The sequence below is a fragment of the Octopus bimaculoides genome, chromosome Z, assembly GCF_046866305.1.
Source record: "Octopus bimaculoides isolate indiv1 chromosome Z, ASM4686630v1, whole genome shotgun sequence".
NCBI lineage: Eukaryota > Metazoa > Mollusca > Cephalopoda > Octopoda > Octopodidae > Octopus > Octopus bimaculoides.
The window spans coordinates 47,875,881-47,898,473 of NC_142944.1; the positions used below are offsets into that span (position 1 = coordinate 47,875,881).

The 22,593-nt window shown below is 35.8% G+C and overlaps 1 protein-coding gene across 2 annotated transcripts in view; it reads right to left on the reverse strand.

The window, feature by feature from the left end:
- LOC106875952 (protein NipSnap) overlaps nt 1–22,593 on the reverse strand; it is a 52,320-nt gene that overhangs the window by 10,012 nt on the left and 19,715 nt on the right. The window contains exons 5-8 of one of the 2 annotated variants that reach the window (XM_014924287.3): nt 16,150–16,220; nt 14,798–14,941; nt 12,178–12,209; nt 4,563–4,657 (exon numbers count right to left, since the gene is read on the reverse strand). In XM_014924287.3, coding sequence (XP_014779773.1) covers nt 4,563–4,657; nt 12,178–12,209; nt 14,798–14,941; nt 16,150–16,220 — 342 coding nt within the window. The remainder of the gene's footprint in view (nt 1–4,562; nt 4,658–12,177; nt 12,210–14,797; nt 14,942–16,149; nt 16,221–22,593) is intronic. The other variant, XM_014924288.3, reaches the window with a different exon arrangement.

A 22,593-nucleotide genomic window follows, 5' to 3' on the forward strand; every position in this document is an offset into this window, starting at 1 on the left:
ATATATATATATATATATATATAATAAATATATATACACATATATCTATAAATATATAAATACATGTATATGTATATATATATATGCATATATACACACACACATATACATATATATATATCTATTTATAAATACATGTGTATATATACATATATGTATATATATGCATATATACACACACACATGTGTGTGTGTATATATATATATATATATATATACATATATATATATAAATACATGTATATATATATATATATATATATATATATATACACACACACACACATATATATAGTAATCAGTATATATAGTAATGAGTTATTGTCTGTGTGATTACTGTTATACTCAGTGATTAATGTACCAACTCATGGAGGGCTTACTGAGGTATTCACTTGGATTTCTTCAATCTTCATTTCCTTTTACTAATATTGATTTTTTTTTTACACAGACACAAACCATCAAATTATTTTTCAAGAGATAGGTATTTAGTCAATTATGCCATCACCCATATTTTAACAACATGAAAAGATGGAAAGCAAAATTGACCACAACAGGATATGAACTCAGAACTCCATCCCTATCTAAGATGCCTTTTAGGAACAGTATACCACTCTGGTCCCAGTATTTGACAGGTATTTTATTTTAGAAAGAGTAAAAGCAAAGTTGATGTCGGTATGTTTTGAACCCAGAACCTAAAAGGAACTAAGTATATACTGCAAGGTATTTTGTTCAATGCTTTAATGACTCAGCCATTCCACTGCCCAATATCATTTAATATTAGCATTACTTTTTTTTTCTTGTTTCAAGAAATTACCACATTCTCATTTTTGTCTCCAAGCAAAACGAACACTGCAATAACATTAATACAAATGCATTATAAACAGTTTCAAAACACTCAATGATATATACATGCACTATACACTCAATAATATACATGCAATATACAGCCCAATATAAAACTATCACAGAAAGCATCAGTTTGTTGTGTGTTGCTCTACTTATAAATCCTGCTTAATCCATTTTAATACTAACATCTAGGATCAACTGCAGTTCTTTAATACGAAATTCCCTGTTTTAATGTGTTCATATTTAAATTGAAATCTTCCCTCAATAACTTTTATGTAAGAAACTTTTGTTATGTACTAAGCCCAGCTCAATAAAGAACAAGTTAAATATTTCACTAAAATCCATGCAAATTCTGGATTATTTTCAAAATCAATTGAAAGTTTATAATTAAATAGTGAATGTTATGTTTTATATCCAAATCAAAACCTTCAATAATTGTAATTTTTGAAGAGACAGAGCTAGTTCTTTTCAAAATTAAATAAAATACAAGAAAAAAAATGTTTTATTAGAAATATGATTGCAACAAAAATATTAATAAATAAACATAATAAAAAAGAAGAAAAAAGTTTATCTTCAGAAAGAAAAGGAAAGAAACAAAAAAAAGGGTAAAAATGAGCTAAAAGACAAGAACTGATAAAATATGTTAGAAAGAAGATAAATAAATTTTAAAAAAATTGAGTGAAAGCAACAAAATTCTGATAATCTTCAGTGATGAATCTGTAATTGGAAGATTTTTTTTTCCACTTCCAATATAAGAACTTGTAGGGTTCCAGCAGCAGTAGTAATGGGTGAGAGAAAGGGAAGAAGAGTTAACTAGACCTTCAATTTATAAACCATATGAAAATAAAGGCTTCTGCAGTTTCAGGGCTTCTAACAAGGGAAATAATGTGTGTATATGCATGTGTGTGTGTGTAAAGATACATACATATATATAACATATATGTATATATAAAAAATACATAATATGAAACATATATATTATATATATAATATAATATTATATTTTATGTATGTATAATTTGTAAGATATATATAATATGCATAATGAAATAAAGAATGAGAAAAATAAACAATCTGTATTATTTCAGAAATTTAATGTGTAAATTTAATGTGTAAATTTGTGTGTATAGATAGATCTCTTTTTTTTAAAATTCTCTGGCTCGTATATCTCTATTAAGAAACATTTCTTGCACATCTCCCTCACCAGCCTCTGAGGCAATGCCTTTTTCCATTTTGTCTGCTGAGGCCATGAGAAATGTTTTTTAACAAAGATATGCGAGATGTATGATAGGTGTATAGAATGTATAGAATTTGAAATGAAGCAAGAAGAGATACACGAGTAAGAGTAGAAAAAAGAAAACAAAGAGAAAATTCTTAAGCAATGCAAAGAAATATTGAAACAAAGTGAAGCAAACTACATTTAGAATGGCAGAGATCTACCTTGGCATAAAAAGCAACACCACACTATGAAATATTAAGAAAAAACAATCTAGCTTCACCAGCAACATTATGAATGTGCATGTGTATGTATAAATAACATATATTATAAAATATGTACATATTATATATATATGTATGTACTCACGTATAAATATATACATATATACATTTTCATATATCATAGAACATAATGTATTTTATATAGACATATTTATAACAAACACATATGTATATAAAAATGTATGTGTATATCATAATATATATATATATATATATACATATATATATACACACACACGTTATATAATATATGTGTATATCTACTGTGTTTTTATATATAAATATGAACATTTTCACTTAAACTTTGGTGTGTGCGTGTGTGTGGGTGCTTGTATGTGTATACATGCATGTACCCTTTCCTTCCCATTGCTTAACAACTAGTGTTAGTTTGTTTATGTCCCTGTAACTTAGTGGTCCAGCAAAAGTGTACTAGGACCAATTTGTTTGACCAAAACTGTTAAAGCTGTGCCTCCAGCATGGTTGCAAGCCAATCATCATCATCATCATCATTTAACGTCCGCTTTCCATGCTAGCATGGGTTGGACGATTTGACTGAGGACTGATGAACCAGGTGGCTACACCAGGCTCCAATCTGATTTGGCAGAGTTTCTACAGCTGGATGCCCTTCCTAATGCCAACCACTCAGAGAGTGTAGTGGGTGCTTTTATGTGCCACCGGCACAAAGGCCAGTCAGGCGGTACTGGCAACGGCCACGCTCAAAATGGTGTATTTTACGTGCCACCTGCACAGAAGCCAGTCCAGCGACACTGGCAACGACCTCGCTCGAATGTCTTTACACGTGCCAGTAAGGCGACAACTGGAACAAATTTTTCTGTTGATTGTTTCCAGTATTATGATATATGTATGATATCTGTTATTAAGATATTAAAGAAAGAGCGTTTATTCTAGTTCTGATGTTCTCTTAGTTTCTTTCCCATGTTCTCATGGTTTGTTTATATTAAATGCTTTGCAATTTTTTAGCATTTTTTCTTAATCCTTTCCAATATATAAATAAATTTCCATTTTCACAGTAGTAAAGAAGTAAGCTGTCTTGACAATATAAGGTCTATTATTAAAACTGGAAATATTGTCGAATGTGGTCAGTGTTCTTCACTATTATTAAAAGGAGACAGAATGCTAAAATCATCCTTCTCTTAGAATGAAGAAATATATATATATATATATATATATGTGAATGAAAACCAAACAGGCGCAGGAGTGGCTGTGTGGTAAGTAGCTTGCTTACCAACCACATGGTTCCGGGTTCAGTCCCACTGCGTGGAACCTTGGGTAAGTGTCTTCTACTATAGCCTCAGGCCGACCAAAGCCTTGTGAGTCGATTTGGTAGACGGAAACTGAAAGATGCCCATCGTATGACGTATGTATGTATGTGTTTGTGTGTCTATGTTTGTCCCCCTAGCATTGCTTGACAACCGATGCTGGTGTGTTTATGTCCCCATAACTTAGTAGTTCGGCAAAAGAGACCGATAGAATAAGTACTGGGCTTACAAAGAATAAGTCCTGGGGTCGATTTGCTCGACTAAAGGCGGTGCTCCAGTATGGCCACAGTCAAATGACTGAAACAAGTAAAAGAGTAAAAGAATATACTGAAACTCTGTTTAAGTGAAATTGTTTTAAGAACCAGATAAACCAACTGAAACTGTTCTTATGTATATATAAAAACACATACACAAGCGTGTATGATACATAAATATATATAAACACACATGCACATCCCCTAACATTCATGCATACTCGCACACAAGTAGACTGTCTTAATATTAAACAAAGCCAGAGCAGAATGCATATCAAAACAGAAATATTAATAAATAAAAAAAATAGTACCATCCATTTATAAAGAAGATAAAAACGACTATATTTATTGCAAGCAATGGAAGCTGCAATTGAAAACAGCAACATGCAAGTAGAGATATACCCCTTTGACACAAAGAGAGTGTGTGGCGGGGTGACATCTACTTCTACACTACAAATGAAGGGGTGGAGGTAAAGCTGTAACAGTGCTAATGATTAACTAATTAAAAGAAAGAACGCACCCATTAGAGACATTCACACACAAACATACATGGAAATGGTGCACTGTGTATAGTTAGATTTATTTGAAAAAAAAAAAGAAATGGAAATCTATCTCCGCCCCACACATTGCTGGTGTAGGCAAATCTGCTGTGCACAGTGCAGTCGTGCAGATGGAAACTTACCCCACAAGTGGTGAGCTGTATACAGGTGTCCGATGGACGAAAAGAAGCCTGCAACGGCTTCATTGTTGGTGCGCCGATGCTGGATACCACGAGCCCTAGCAGGAGAATTGCAGAGAGGAGAGGTGGGCAAGGTTTCTTAAAAAAAACATGTATAAATTTTTCACATGTGCACAAAACCAAAACCAAAACATTTTAACCTTAAACGTGAAAAAGGAACAAAACAAACAAATAAATACAAATTGCATGTACATACTTACGCATACATGAAATCCATTTCATAAAATGATGAACATATAATACGTTAAAAAATCAAAAACTAGCCCTTACTGTTGAGTAGTGGAAGCTGTCTGTGACTGATATTGAAGCCTTGATGTGAATATAGCAACTTAACTTTTGGCATTTGAGAGCGATATCTATAACATGAAAGTTCAAAGCAGGTCAAACTGAAGATATTAACTCCACCACAACTAGCACCACCAAAAATATATCTTTACCTTTAAATTTCCCCCTTTGAAAACTTCTAATAATAGTTACTTTGAGTCTGAGGCCAAACTTACATGGAATAAAGCAGAATGAAAAAAAATATACACCTAGATGGAAAGCTGAACAATTACTAGTGATATTCTCAGATGACCTGGTAGTTATTCCTGATGATGTTAGCTGAGCTGTGATCATGTGGAATAAAGTGTTCAGTCAAGAAACACATTGACATATGAGCTGTTGAAAATGAATTCAAAGAACTATGAGCTGGTAGCAGCCTAATTACTCCATCAACTCAGCCAATTTGTTTCTTTAAGAGGAAACAATTATATTTTGTTCCTGTATTTTTAAATGAATGAAAGAAAACATTATCTGTACCTTTCTTATGAGGAAGACACCATAGACAACTAGAAACATCTAAAAATAAAATCGTAGATAAGTGAAGCAGCCAATAAAGGGAAAGAGGAATAAGACAGAGGATAGCAATGCTTTGATTTCCAAATCCAAAAGTTTGGCAGCAAGGTTAACCAAAACATAATTACGAGCATCCCAAGAAACCAATAACAACAGTAACATCCTACCCTTACCCCTAACCCCTTCTCAGATAAAATACCATCATAGATGATTTGGTACCTGTATTTCCTAGAGCAAAGTGAATTGAAGTGGAATTAAGTGGAATTAATTGAATTATCATGACATGCAACAAAACAATATCAATAAAATATGGATTCCCTTCATTTTTTTTTAAAACCCAATAAAAGAATATCCTATGAAGTCAGCTACTTTCTTTATATTCTCATACTTATAATAATAATATTTCTGTTTTTAACCCTAGGTCAAATTTGATTGAGCAGATTTTTCTATGATCAAATACATTTCAGCTGTGACCGTTCTGTTTTCTTTGGGATTATCTTTGCCAGTGTATCTTTTCTAAAGATGCAATGGTGTGATTTGAAGAAGATTTGGTTGCTATTTCTAATAGCTTAAGTGACAACATAGCAGCTTCTTTTCACTAATGATGTTGGTTAGTTGTGTAATACTGTTGGGTCATGTCATCTTCCATTGTATATCTGCTCAGTTAATGGGTTGCTGTCAAAGGCCTGCTGAATTGTTGAGTCCCCTCTGAAGAACTACTGGGTCATTGGGTTACTGCTTAAGGCTTGCTATGTCATTTAATTACACTACTAATAACCTCTTTAGTTTACACGTTGTGCTTCAAGAGAGAAATACCTTCAAGTGATCCCCCACATCCCTAATAGCCTTATTTAGGCTCACACGGTAACTTGAACCGAGCACCCTAGCCCAACAAAACAGCCATCAATTTGGTGGAATTCTGCTTTATGCACACCATACAACTCCTCTTAACTTTCTTATTTTTTGGAATTTTCATAAAAGTTTTGCGAATTTGTTTTCTATTCATGGGAATTCATACGACTACAAAAACAAAAATAAAATTTGGTGCATGATTTAAGACCTATTTAGCTGTTATTTTTAGCACATCTCACGACCACCTCATAACCTCCCCTTTGTTTGTCACTCTGACATATTGATGTTCTTCAATATCATTTATCTCATAAACACATTTAATGGTCCATTGCTGCGATTTAAGCCAAAAATTTGAACTGTTCAAATTTTAAATTGATTTAAAAAGAAAATTACAAAAAATGAATAAAAAAAAATTTTTTTGATAATTTTTTCATAGTTGTGTGAATTCCCATACATAGAATACAAATTCACAAATATTTTATGAAAATTCCAAAAAATAAAAAAATTATGAGAGGTTATATGGCATGCGTAAAGTAGAATTCCACCATAAATTTTAAATTCCTCCACTACATACAACTAGGTTGACTCTCCCATTTGTATTGACTGTCACAGACTACAACAGACAACACAGGTATCTTGCAAGGTGGTCTTATTTCTTTATTGCCCACAAGGGGCTAAACATAGAGGGGACAAACAAGGACAGACAAAGGGATTAAGTCAATTACATTGACCCCTGTGTGTAACTGGTACTTAATTTATCGACCCCAAAAGGATGAAAGGCAAAGTCGACCTCGGCGGAATTTGAACTCAGAATGTAGCGGCAGACGAAATACCGCTAAGCATTTCGCCCGGCGTGCTAACGCTTCTGCCAGCTCGCCGCCTTGCAAAGTCTTCTGATAAACAAGACCAGCCATGCTCTTTCTCTTTCGTTTATGAGACATAATGAGACAATACGAGACATATAATATGAGACATAATGAATGTCAGGTCGAGGTAGTAAACTACTTCCCACTTCATCATAAGTTAAGGTCTTACTACAGACATTATGCACAATTCTGTTTCCCTAACTGACAAAACCCTGGCTGACAAAACCAAGTTCTACTCCCTATTCTGAGTTAAGCAGTTAATAGTGATAATAATCGTTACTGTCATCATGATCATCATCATTATCATCATTACTGTTAATTGTTATTACTAACAACAGTACACCTGGAATTCCACAGCTATTTTGAAAACTGTAAGATGGTTGCAAGTTTATAGAGAACCATGAACTAAGTGCTTTTAAAATCATATTCCTTTATTCTTTTACTGGTTTGTCATTTGATTGTGGTCATGCAGGAGCACCGCCTTGAAGGGTTTTAGACAAACAAATTGACTCTAGGACTTTTTTTTTTATATCGGTCTCTTTTGCCGAATTGCTAAGTTACAGGGACATAAACACACCAACACCAGTTGTCAAGCGGTGACGGGCAGACAGACACAAAGACACACACATATATATATATGACGGGCTTCTTTCAGTTTCCATCTACCAAATCCACTCACAAGGCTTTGGTTAGCCCAAGGCTATAATTGAATACACTTGCCCAAGGTTCCAAGCAGTGGGACTGAACCTGGAACCAGGTGGTTGGGAAGCAAGCTTTTTAGCACATAGCCATGCCTGCACCATATATATATATATATATATATATATATATATATATATACATATATATATATACACACACACACATTTGATTCTTTAGACAGAACAGAAGTTTCCTATAGGTAGTACTGAATGTTCAGTCACAGATGACAGCATCCCTGAAAACTCTTATTATTATTATTACTAGATGTTACTTGTAAGATGGATTTGGCTATTGGCTGAGTCCATCATAGCAATCACCCAGCTGCTCTCCTTTAATAGGACAGGGCAGGCAGTTCAGGGGTCAGGAGGCAACAGCATCAAGGACTAACGACAGACACTTACCCCTTCAGTCAAACCCTCAACAACATTTGCAAGTTGGAAAGACAAATGAAGGAGGAGAAGGAATTGCTCTCCAATGAGGTGAGTGACTGTGGTGAAAATGGTAAAAGTGGATGGAACTACTCTAAGCATGTGCCTGTAAGTTGGAGAACAATGGTTGGGAGAGGGCAGCTGCCCTTGGTGGTCAGGGTGATCTCGGATCTCTGAGGTTCTTTGACTGGCCAGGTTCTACTCCCCACTCCTCAGTTGAGTGCTTATTGGTAGGAAAGACATCTAGCTGTAAAAAAGAATAATTACTCTAATATTAACTAATTTAATTATGTAAAGAGCAAAAAAAAAAAACGATGTAAAAAAAAAACAGTAAAAGAAAGCTACTACAAGAAAATATTTAATGTAAAATTTAATGTAAAAAAGAAACTGATTGATATGGTTTCAAATTTTGGCGCAAGACTAGCAATTTTGAAGGAAGGGTAAATTGATTACATCAACCCCAGTGTTCAACTGGTACTTATTTTATAGACCCCAAAAAGATGAAAGGTTTACCGTAGAAAAATTTGAACTCAGAATGTAATGTAAAGGGCAAGAGGAAATGTTGTTAAACATTTCATCCAACTCACAAATGATTCTACCAGTTTACCACCTTAAAAGAAAGGATAATTAATAATGTGTCTTCATATATGATTATAACACCTGTAATATAAACCTAAAAATTTATATTCTTTTTGGCCTAGGAACTGTAGAGTTTAGTTATTTCTTCCTGCTTTTTCACATTGACGTTTATGAATTATCTTGGTTGTCTGCCACTTTCACAGCAGCAACTTGATATGAATCAGGCAACACAACAGCTACAATCTTTCTAAGTAATTCTTTTTAAAGCCAACTATTTTGAAAATGAAAATGAGTGAAAGAGAAAGCAAATGGGAAAGAAGAGAGAGGGGGAGAGAGATGGAATTATATAGATATATATATATATATAGATACACATGTACATGTAGATATATCTATACATACAAAGAGATACATGGGGCTATATAAAACACAAATGCATACAGATACATCAACACGTAGTTCTTCAACTTGCTTTATCCATCACAATCAATGCCCAGCTGGAGTACCACCTTCAAACTTAAATGTTCTCCCTGTCTTCTCTTCTTCTTTCTATAGCCAGGAGACCAATGCCTTAACTAAAATTTTCAGTAAATGTTGCATGTCTAGCTGATGGATCAATGAATTTGAGAGAGGCTACCCTACTCCAGAAGCATTTTCTGCAGATGGTTCATTGGTACATCAAAGAGAGGCACATCAAGATGTCACTTAAAAATCTCAGAGGAAATTTGGTCACAATTTATAAACCATTTGCAGCATAGCCCGGCATTGCCCGGGATTAAGTTAGGATTATTAAGCTAATCAAGCGCTTTGTTTCAAACCAAATTAAGTAACACCAACATGAAATTTGAGCAAAATCCATTGTAATTGGTAAACACTTGGATGAAAATGGGTTGCAGACAATTTTTCCACTCATCAATTGTTTTTGTTTTTTTTTGGAGAACTTAAAGCATTCAAAGTTCCCATGAGTTCTAAGTAACGCCAGCATCGAGTTTGAACAAAAATACATCAAAACTGGTAAAAGTTATGGTTGAAAATGGGGTGTAGCCAATTTTAGTGAGAAATCCTATAAGAAATCAGTTTATCGATTTTTCATCCTGATTGAATGGAAAATCCCACAAGGAATCAGTTCATTGATTTTTCACCCCAAATAAAACTTAACCGAACACAACATTGCTGATTCAAAAAATCTATATTTATACTTTAAAGTTACTTTTCACACCCAACCCAGTTCTGCAGAATCAGTGTCACAACGGAAACGCATGGGCCAGGAGTTTGACCGGCAAAGGTGATCAGGTTGCACATGCCGGAGCCCTTTTGAAACCACTACCCCCATCATCTAACTGCCCACCCCCTAGTTGGGAGCCCTTCTGGCAAGGAAAATAGAATGCCCAAAAGGGCTCCTGATCCTCTGTGTCAGAAGAGGTTATGTTCAGATCACAACTAAACCTTAACTTAAGCTAACCTAGCGAAAGGGGGATCAGGAGCCTCTAAAAGGCAGCAACTAATCCTGATCTAGGACTAACCCCCTCCTAGGGGTACTATCAGTCAAAGCTGTATTGAAGATATGCACTAGAGAAGGTTGCATCGAAGGTTTGCACAGTATTATATACACACACACACACACATACACAATATAAATGTCACATTTTCTACTATATATATATGTTTAATAATGAGCCATGTAATTCACACTCTGGAAAATTCATTTCTGTAAAATGTTGAGAGTGGGTAAAATTTCCGAGGCTTCCACCTCACCCCACCCAGTTTTTTGGACCCCTTAACATATTAGGAGGTCACAGGTATTCATGCAATGAAAAAAAAAAGAAATTCCCAATGATTCTGAGAAGGGGGGGGGCTCACCCCACACCCTTTTTTCCAAACGAAAATAAGGGATTTGCAGCATATTAGGAGGTCAGGGTACTTGATTCCACAAAAAAAAAAAAAAAATCCAGTTTTTAATTTTTTTTTCCTTAGTGAAAATCATGAAAAGATTAATGGGGGTGGGGGTGAAATCTCCAGGGTTTCCACCCCACCCCACCCCGTTTTTCAGATCCCAAAATCACAGAAAACCATTTAACGAAAAAAAAAAAAAATTCCAATGATTCCGGGATGGAGTGGTGGTGTTCCCCTCCCTCGTCTTACCCCACTTTTTTCCAAACGAAAAAAAGGGATTTGCAGCATATTAGGTCACGGTACTTAATTCCATGCAAAAAATCCAAGTTTAAGTTGACAAAAACACAGCCATGGTCATGACCAATGTCCACCTAAAATTGGAGAGACATGCGTGCTAATTACATTAATTACATGTGGACATGCATGAATTACATTCACGTACACACACACACATCCTGCCTTTTATAGATATAGATTAAGGATATAATATTCCAAACAAAGACCTTTAAATGCCAAACTGTTGCTGTAGAGGCTTCTGAGACAAGAACTTCAGGAAAGAGATGTTTAGATATGACATTACCACTGATTTCTATTGTATTTTATCTTGAGTACCTATGTTTGAAACAAAACTTTTGAGTATCTTCCACAACATACAGCTCTCATCGACATTCCAAAGAGTAAAGATTAACCCTTTAGTGTTCAGATTAATCTGCCAAATGCAATGGTCATACATTCAAATTGCTTTGAATTAATCATGCATTATCTCATAGTTTTGAGATTACAATGATGTGATTGTTTATTTTCAGAATGACATTGTAGGGTAGGTGTGAGAGGCTGGAGCTGGCCAGTTTGAACACCAAACTGGTAGAATATATAGGTGGCATATGGCTGGTTTAAATGCTAAAGGGTTAAATGTTCAACAATGTTCCATAGGTATGTATTTACTTAGAAACTGAAATATATGTTATATACGTGCAATCATATGTATATGTGTTTGAATGTAAGTATGATTTTATCTTTTAAATGGCTTAGTCAGAAGAGAATCAGGGTTGCTGTGGTTTGAAGGGAAGAATTTATCCTTAGCTCAACAATCTGGCTCAGATGCTAGGATGTTTAGTGGACCAGGGGACCAGGTAGTGGCATTGAACCAGGCAAAAGATTAAGTCTACCACTCAAGAATTAGTATAGTCTCTCTGACAGGCTTTCACAGTCTCTGTGAGCCAAATTTCAAAAACAAAAATAAATAAATAAATAAAAATTGCTTTGGTTGTCCTGAAGCTATGACACAAGACACTCGCCAAAAGAGCCACATAGTGGAATTGAAACCCCACACCAACCTACCACCATTGTTGCATTGCTAACTACTTATCCACAAAGGATAGACAGATATTCATTACTCACCAATTGTTACCCCACTCAATCATGGTACCAGGCTGAAAGACAAAATAAATAAAAAGTCAGGCATTTCAATACATGACAGACAAACAAACATCTGCTATTTCATTAGTGAAATATCAAACAAAAAGGAGTTAATATTAAAATACAGATGCTATTAAGTATGCACTTACTAAGCTTTCTGCAAGATAATCACACCTTCCCTACCCCACCCCTCCTCATTACACACAAGTTTTCATATCTGCATGTGTGTGGATTAACCTAAATAACTATTACATTCTACTACGACTTCTCTTGTTCATTATAATCAACATATGTGTGTGTGTGTGTGTGTGTGTGTGTGTGTACTGTGGACTCTCCTGTTGTAGACAACAATTGAGGGTTCCCATAATTCCTAGCTGAACAAGCTGTACAGACGATTTACTCTTTTACTTGTTTCAGTCATTTGACTGCGGCTATGCTGGAGCACCACCTTTAGTCGAGCAAGTCTACCCCAGGACTTATTCTTTGGAAGCCTAGTGCTTATTCTATCGGTCACTTTTGCCAAACCGCTAAGTTATGGGAACGTAAACACACCAGCATCGGTTGTCAAGCGATGTTGGGGGGGACAAACACAGACACACAAACACACATATATATATATATATACATATATACGACGGGCTTCTTTCAGTTTCCGTCTGCCAAATCCACTCACAAGGCTTTGGTCGGGCCTAGGCTATAGTAGAAGACACTTGCCCAAGGTGCCACGCAGTGGGACTGAATCTGGAACCATGTGGTTGGTAAGCAAGCTACTTACCACACAGCTACATTATCATGTCATGCAACAAAACAATATCAATAAAATATGAATTCCCTTCATTTTTTTAAAAAAAAACCAATAAAAGAATATCCTATGAAGTCAGCTACTTTCTTTATATTCTCATACTTTTAATAATAATATTTCTGTTTTTAACCCTAGGTCAAATTTGATTGAGCAGATTTTTCTATGATCAAATACATTTCAGCTTTGACCATTCTGTGTTTTCTTTGGGATTATGTTTGCCAATGTATCTTTTCTAACAATACAATAGTGTGATTTGAAGAAGATTTGGTTGCTATTTCTAATAGCTTAAGTGACAACATAGCAGCTTCTTTTCACTAATGATGTTGGTTAGTTGTGTAATACTGTACAATTAACCCACTCCCCTCCATCAAAAACAGATGTGTGATGTACCACAAATCAGATGTTGAAACGATCACAGAACAATGTGAAATGAAGTGTTTTATTCAAAAAAACAATACGCCATTTGGTCTAGGAATTAGCACCAGAATCTTGTGATTGAAATTGCAACATGCTAACCATAAGGCCACATTCCTTCAAAACACACATACATACATACCCATTATATACATAAGTATATGAATAAAAGTTCTCAGATGTGTACAGTGAAATATATTAGCAATGATGGATGAATAACTCACAAATGGAGTTAACTTGTCTTTTCTTTATTTATTCATATACAAGCATAAGCATTATCAATTCACACACACACACACACACATATATATATTCTGTTTGAATGCTGCTATTTCCAAATCAAGAAACCATGTAAGGCCTTCCTAGTTGGAATTTGAAGTCAGAATGTAAATTGTTCAGTTGTAACAATTCTGCCAATCTTCTGCCACCATTTTAAATAGCTAGATGTAAAAATTTCTTCTTTAGGCACAATATTAATTTTGCTACAATTAATTCTTCACACACACACACACACACACACACACACACACACACACACACACACACAATGGGCTTTTTTCAGTTTCTGTCTACCAAATCCAATCAGAAGGCTTTGGTTGGTCTGAAGTGAGGTAGAAGACAGTGACACTGAACCCAAGACCATGTGTTTGGGAAGTGAGCCTTTTAGCCACACACCCACACTTGGCTTAGTGGTTAAAATAATCAGCTCACGATCGTAAGGTCGTGAGTTCAATTCCTGGCAATACGTTGTGTCCTTGAGCAAGACACTTTATTTCACGTTACTCCAGTCCACTCAGCTGGCAAAAATGAGTAGTACCTGTATTTCAAAGGATCGGCCTTATCACATTCTGTGTCATGTTGAATCTCCCCAAGACCTGCATAAAGAGTACACGTGTCTGTGGATTGCTCAGTCACTTGCACGTTAATTTCACAAGCAGGCTGTCCCATTGATCAATTAATTGGAACCTTCGTTATCATAACCAACAGAGTGCTAGTATATGAACCCTCATTAAATGTATTCTTAGAAGCCAAGTGTGTCTACTTTAACTGATTGTCTGAGTTAACCAATGGTCAGGGTTAACATTAAATACATATACAGAGGTCATTGGTCAGCACCCATGCCAGACTAGATTAACCAAAACCTTTGATCAAATGAATTTCAGCCATGACCATTTTGTTTTTTTTTCATTAAGCACTGTATTATACAACGTCCTTTTCTTCTTTGTTTTATTTCAAGACGGTAGAATATGATATGAAATTTGATTGCTATTTCTAGCAGATTGTCAACCATGTAAAAGCTGTTTTATTGACTTGAGAGAAGAATTATTAAATATGGTGGACAATATGAACAGAAGACCTTAGAAGGTACATTCAAATCTAACTTACCTTCAACACATAACTACGCAACTCGTAGATGTGACTGCGGTCAGGTGATGGTGTTTCACGTGGCCAAAAGCTAAAACGTAACAAAATCTGGTTACGTCGAGAACGTAACATCTTGTTACGCTTTGATCGGAACTCCAAGAAATCCTGAAAGGGGAATATGTGACATAATAAAAAACATGAGAGAGAGAGAGAGAGATAGAGAGAGAGAGAGAGAGAGAGATAGAGAGAGAGAGAGAGAGAGAGAAAGAGAGAGAGAGAGAGAGAGAGAGAGAGAGAGAGAAAGAGAATAGGTGTGTATATGTGTGAGGAAGTGTTAAAATGATTGTGTAAGAGTGTGCATGTCAGGGAAAACGTCTGTATATGAAGGATTGGCTGTGTGTGTGAATGAGAAACTGTATGAGAGAATCTGAGATTGCATGCAAGCAAAAAAGAAAGAAGAAAAGTAGAGAGACAGAGTAAGAGAGAAGAATACAGAAGATATATAACTAAAGAGAAGAGATGTAACAAAGATGTGATAAAAGAATGAAGAAAAGGCAATGTAACAGACAACTAATAGAAAGGAGAGAAAAAAATGAAAGATATGAGTGTGTACATATATATATATAACTCTACACACACACAAAGAGAGAGAGAGAGAGAGAGAGAGAGAGAGAGAGAGAGAAAGAGAGAGAGAGAGCGCTTTAGTTTAGTTAAAATATGTTTGTGACATATTTCATCTGCTAATAGACAAATTCACTACAATTACCATGGAGAGAGATTCTCTTATGAAGAATAAAAAGTTTTGAATGGTACAACAATGCACTATAATACAAAAAAAAAAAAAAAAATGGACGATATACCTGTTGTAATTTAGTTATCCATCTAAGAATATCTGAAGAAGGAATTGTATTCCGAAATATCATCGGACTATAGATAACCAAGTTACAACAGGTATATAGTCCATTTTTGGGTTCTATAGTGCATTGTTGTACCACTCAAAACTTTTTATTCTTTACAAACAATACACAATGCTTCAAGCAAACTACAATACTCTCCTATTCTCTTATGGTAAAAAGGTGTAAAAACAGCATATCTGTCTAGTGTCAATCCTCAGATTCCTAGACATCAATGCTGCTAGCTCTTTAACCATTATCCATTTGCCTTTTAGCAGTTGAAATATATCACATGTTTTAACTAACACAAAGTTCACTTATGCCTACACAGTTTGGCACTGATATTACAGTAATATATGTGTGTGTGTGTGCATACACATAGAATTTCACAAACAAGAAAAGAAGGTGTGAGAGAAATGATAATAAATCAGAGTGGTGCTCTTATAAAGTTCCTCCAAGCTTGTAAAAAAAGAAAATTACCTTATCAGTACGATATTTCACTGTGGCATTGTTCAGTGCTGGGTAGCCACCATCATATTCCCAGATGTGAACTGTGGAAGAAAGAATGAAAAAAAAAAAAAGAAATAAGACAAGATGTTTTATTGAGCATAAAAACTGGGATACCATGAATTACGGCAGTGAGAACTTAATAAATTGTCACAGTCCAATCCAAACCAGCATGGAAAACAGATGTTAAATGATGATGATGATGATGATGTTGACCACTGTAACCTATAATCATAAACATGGCTACATGGTTAAGATACTCACTTTGCAACCCTATGGTCTCGGGTTCAGTCCCACTACATTGCACCTTGAGCAAGTATCTTCCACAAAAGCCTCGGGCCAACCTAAGCCTGGTGAGAGAATTTGGTTGACGGAAACTGTGTGGAAGCCTGTTGTATATGTGTGTGTGTAAGTATATATGAATGCATGTATGTTTTTTTGCCCCAACACTACCACCATCACCACCACTTGACAACTGATGTTGGTCTTTTTATGCTTTCATAACTTAGCAGTTTACAAAATGAGACTGATAAAATAAGTACTGGGGCTGATTTATTTGATTAAACCCTTCAAGGTGATGCCCCAGCATGGCCGCAGTCCAATGACTGAAGCAAGACAAAGACACGATCAACCATCCCTTTTATTGTGTGAGTGTGGGGGGAGGGAGGGAGGGAGAGAGGGAGTTGTATGTAGCACTAAATTATCCCATGTGTCCTTCCTTTTCTTTAAAATGTTAGAGAGTAATTTCAGGAAGAGCTGACTGCTGTTTCTAGTCAAGAGGCTTTTTGTTGACTGGTAGCAGAAGTTGTTGTTGTTGTCATTGTTTAGCACCCTTCATCTAGTTTCTTTATACAGGGTGGCCCAAAAGTAGGTTTACAGTTATTCCACTGTCTCTTTTGCATTCATATATTAACGGTTTAGATCTTGACTATTAAAAAAATATGAAACCATTATTCTATGTTAATTTAGTTAATTGTAAGACAGAAATTTAAATGTAATAAAATGTTTTAAAAGAAATTCAAAGTGCCTACTTTTAGGCCACCCTGTATAAGTGTGTATTAATTTGGTAGACAGAAACTATCAACTATATAAGGTGGCGAGCTGGTAGAAACGTTAGCACGCCGGGCGAAATGCTTAGCGGTATTTCGTCTGCCGTTACGTTCTGAGTTCAAATTCCGCCGAGGTCAACTTTGCCTTTCATCCTTTCGGGGTTGATTAAATAAGTACCAGTTACGCATTGGGGTCAATGTAATCGACTTAATCCCTTTGTCTGTCCTTGTTTGTCCCCTCTATGTTTAGCCCCTTGTGGGCAATAAAGAAATAAGAAACTATAAAGTTAGCTCTGTGTGTGTATGTGTGTATACACACGTATATGTATAGTGAAGACATGTAACTTAGTAATTAGAGTGTTGGACTCGTGATTGTAAGATAGCAGTTTCAATTCCTGGACCAGGTAATGCATTGTATTCTTAAGTAAAACACTTCACTTCACATTGCTCCAGTCCACATAGTTGGCAAAGATGAGTGATCCTGTGACAGATTGACATCCCATCCAATGGGGTACACATATACTCCACAGAAACTAGGAAAACCAGCACCTCTGAGTCTATGTGACTTGGGATCTTTATCCTTTTCATCCTTTGTGTGTGTGTGTGCATGCACCTGTATAATTCAGTTCCTTGCCATTTACATCACATGCTAATTGTTTTCTGACTAGTAGAAAGGAAACTTCACAGTTTAGAAACAAGCAGGGGTTAGCAACAGAAAGAGCATCCAGCTGTAGAAAATATGCCTCAATAAATTTCATTTGGCCCATGCAAGAATATTGTATTGTTCAATGTCTTTCCTTTAAGATGTTAAAGCATAGAATTTGAAAAAAATTTGGCTGCTATTTCTCATAGATTAAACAATTGTGAAGAAGCTCCCTCACGAGTTCAATTTTTGTAAGTTAATTGCAGATAGTAGTGGGGGGGGGGGCAGCAAAGTACAACCATATGACCATTGCTGCAAATCCTCCCAGACTGGTCAGACATAGATTTTCTGTTGATGTAATATATTGTATAAACACACAATGTAAACGTTCAAACATCATCACTATCATTCCTAATCCAACAGCATTTCACATGGAACTTTTGGTCCTCCAAAGTCATCTTGGTGTATAGGTCACCTTACCCTTTTTGGGCTGTAAACTTTGGTTTGGAAAATTCAACTTTCATGCTAAAAAATACAGCATGCAGTTGATATTTAGTCAGACTAGGAGAGGATTCTAGAGAATCGGCACCTGTGCCTAGCACGGCCTTCCTGGCACTTGTGCCAGATGGCACGTTAGAAAATCATTTGAGAGAGGTCGTTGCCAGTGCCGCTGGACTGGCTCCTGTGCAGGTGGCACATAAAATACACCATTTCGAGCGTGGTCGTTGCCAGTACCGCCTGACTGGCCTTCGTGCTTGTGGCACGTAAAAGCACCCTCTACACTCTCGGAGTGGTTGGCGTCAGGAAGAGCATCCAGCTGTAGAAACTCTGCCAAATCAGATTGGAGCCTGGTATAGCCATCTGGTTCCACCAGTCCTCAGTCAAATCGTCCAACCCATGCTAGCATGGAAAGTGGATGTTAAATGATGATGATGAGGATGTTGATGTATGTAGTGCAGGGTTTGGAAATTGAATAGGAATGGGTGGAGGAAAGACAAGTGGAATGGACGCGTTGGGGAGAAAAGATAAACAGCTGAATTGGTATGGAGGTGCAGAAACCATCACAACAGAGACAGAGGGTAGATACAGCACCATCGGTTAGCTAAGGATCGAATTTTTATTTATTTATCTTTTTGTTCCAATCACTGGACAGTGGTCATGCTGGGGCACCACCCTGAAGGGTTTTAGTCAAATGAATTGAATCCAGTACTTGCCTTTATTTTAAGTCTGGTACTTATTCTATTGGTCTCCTATGCTGAACAGCTAAGTATTGGGGATGCAAACAAACCAACACCAGTTGTCAAACAGTGGTGGGGGACCAACACACACATAGGTATTTATATACATAAATTGTTATTTATCCAAAGAAGTGGAAGTATAGAAGAAATGAGGTTGAAAATGTCCACAGAAGAAATTAGAATTAGATTTAATTATATTTTAAAATATAAGAATACATCTGACCAGTTACACAAAAGATTTTCAAAAGTGTGTAGCATAAGGTGTTGTGTCATTAATTATACCTATTCTGACTGTTCTTATAAAAATAATTTATTTTTAAAGTAGGAATGTGATTCAGAACGCTATCCATTAATGTACAAATTGATTGGTCAACATTCATGTAGCAGTCATATGGTCAACACTCACATGGCAGTTACAAAAGAAGTTTAGGTTAACGAAAATGTTATTTTCACAAATTCTTCATTATTTTCAAAATTAATTGAAACAAAGGCAGTATGGAATACTTTAGATAGGTTTTATCTTTAATGTGACCATATATAAGGATAAAGTTTGGATGGTGGTCCTTTCAAACACTCATGTAATTCTTCGTGTGTGTATGTGTGTGTGTGTGCCATGGGCTTCTTTTAGTTTTTATCAGTGGCGGCTTGTGTATAGGCACTATGGAACTGCAGCACCCCCTATTTCCACTTAATATCATCAATAACATTCAATATATATAATGAGTCCTTTTTTCTTCAATTTTTTTTTTATACTGGTACATTATATAATCCTTAAGCTTAATGTCAGTAGCCATCCCCTAGTTTATGAAAAAATACAAGAATCCTTGTATAAAACTGTGTGCTTCACAGTTCCAGTGACATGGTGTTTGGCTGTTGTGCACATGCCCACATGTCTGAGATAGGAAGCTTCATGCTAGGGAGAGAGAGCACTGTTGTTCACGTAGTGCCGGTGTAAGCTAGTGTTTCTTTTTGATTTCACATGTGTTGTGCTTAAAAATGTGTTTATATTTTTGAATGTGATAAAGTGTAGGATTAGATTATTATCCTGCTTCCAGCTACAGTGTTGCTGCGAGGATTTGAAAAATAGGACAGATTTCCCCCACTTATTTTGTGATTTAGGGGGGATTTTTGAAAAATGAAGGGGAATTCACAGCAGTGTTCAGTGACCAAATTAAACACACTACTTGGCATTGGTTAAAATGTGAACCGATCAAGTTCAAGTATAAATTTCCTTTTTATATGTTTGTTTCCTTTTACACAATATTAAAACAACGGCTAAAAATTTTCTGAAGCACCAGCCCCACTGATTTTATCTGCTGTCACTGGTTTCTATCAGCCTGAGATTATATTAGAAGACATATGTAGAAGGTGGCATGCAATGAGACTGAACCTAGAATCATGTGGTTGTGAAGCAATCTTCTTACCACACAGTGGACAATTACTATATTTACTTTTGTATAACACAAGAGATTTAAAATCAAACATCAGAATAAAAAGTAGTGGGTAGCATAAAAATAAATGGGAAAAAAAAAAAGAGAAACATATTTTTTTTTACTAAAAGTTGAGGTCACATACCACAAGGAGTCTCAGTTCCCTGTCATCTCCTCTATGATCCCAACCTATGACCATATAACTATGCTTTCTCACCACTTCTTCCCTCATATCCCTGGGTGTATATGTACATACATACATGAAGGGTAGTCAGAAAGTAATGCAATTTTTTTTATTTGCTTTATTTTCTGACTTGCTTTTAAACCTGCTCAGTTTTCTCATAAATCAGCAAATGCAGTTTTGTGGATTTCTTTATTGGAATGAAAATCCCTAATGAGCTTATGAAAAGACCGTCAAAGTGGGTTGGCCGTCAATGCGGAGGTAAAAATAAGTGAAAAATAAGTGAAAATATTGATGTCCAATGGTCTTAATGCCCTTTTAACACAAATCCTCTAAAGAGAATGGTGGCATATATTCATTCTTGAAGCATCCCAGTAAAAACAAATGTCAAATATGCTAACTGCAGTTGTATTTCATTGGAGAACAACTTCTTTCAGATGAATGTGTGTTCATAACACACTATAATCATTAGTGTAAGTGGACTTTGGAACATCTAGTGTCTCAACTTTATTGTGTTTTCTCAGCCTAACCAATTTCAGACTGGCTCTTGTTTATAAAGAGAAGTTTCTCTGAAACAAAATCCAACAGCTAACACCATTCTATTTTTATATACATGTTATAAATGATATACATATTGTTTTAAACTTGTGCGATTTCAGGTGTGTATACTGAGTTATTGAACTAACACAGATTTCATGTATGTATGAGGGTAGGGGAGAGGGAGATAGCCTACTTATAGTCTGTGTAATCATTTCTCAGTATATAACCATTTTATCACCCCTCAAACAATGGAAGGGTAAAATCACCCTTAACAAAATTTGATCAGGTAACAAAAGGTCAACAAAAAATGGCAAGGCATTTGCCTTGTGCTTTATGAATTCTATGAAACATCACCCTTCATGTATTATCATAAGATCACAAATTTGTAGAAAATGAATCATCATCATCATCATCGTTTAACGTCCGCTTTCCATGCTAGCATAGGTTGGACGATTTGACTGAGGACTGGCGAACCAGATGGCTGCACCAGGCTCCAATCTGATCTGGCAAAGTTTCTACATCTGGATGCCCTTCCTAATGCCAACAACTACTCCAAAAGCTGACTAGTATTTATGCTATTGACCCATGAGCTTGAAAGTTAATTTATCTCAGTGCGATTTGAATCTACAACACAAAGGGTGAAACTAATTACTGTAAGGCATTTAATTCAATACCAGTGTTTCTGTCAATGTCACCGGAAATAAACTGATCTCATAATCTGGTGCTATCTTTTGTACAAGACACCTTTTTTTGTTTGTGGTATGTGGCATATACAAATGGACACTTACTTAATTTAATGATCTTGAATTTATAAAAAGACAAAACTTCAAACCAGAAAAAGTATAGAATATCTGTAGAGGTAACCTTAACAAGTAAGAAAGAGCAAGGTACAATATTATTGTTTTCTGTTTTTCTTTTACTTGTTTCAGTCATTTGATAGTGGCCATGCTGGAGCACTGCCTTCAAGGGTTTTAGTTGAAGAAATCAACCCCAGAACTTATTCTTGTATAAGCCTAGTACTTATTCTATCACTCTCTTTTGCTGAACTGCTAAGTTATGGAGACGTAAACACATCAACACTGGTTGTTAAATGGTGATGGGGGACAAACAGACACACACACATGTGATGGCTTTTTCAGTTTCTGAACCAAATCCACTCACAAGGCTTTGGTCAGTCTGAGGCTAGAGTAGAAGACAATTGCCCAACCTGCCACACAGAGGGGATGAACCTGGAACCACATGGTTGGGAAGTAAGCTTCTTACCACAGAGCCACGTCTGGGGCAAATTATATTAAGTTAGGCGCAGGCATGGCTGTGTGGAAAGAAGTTTGCTTCT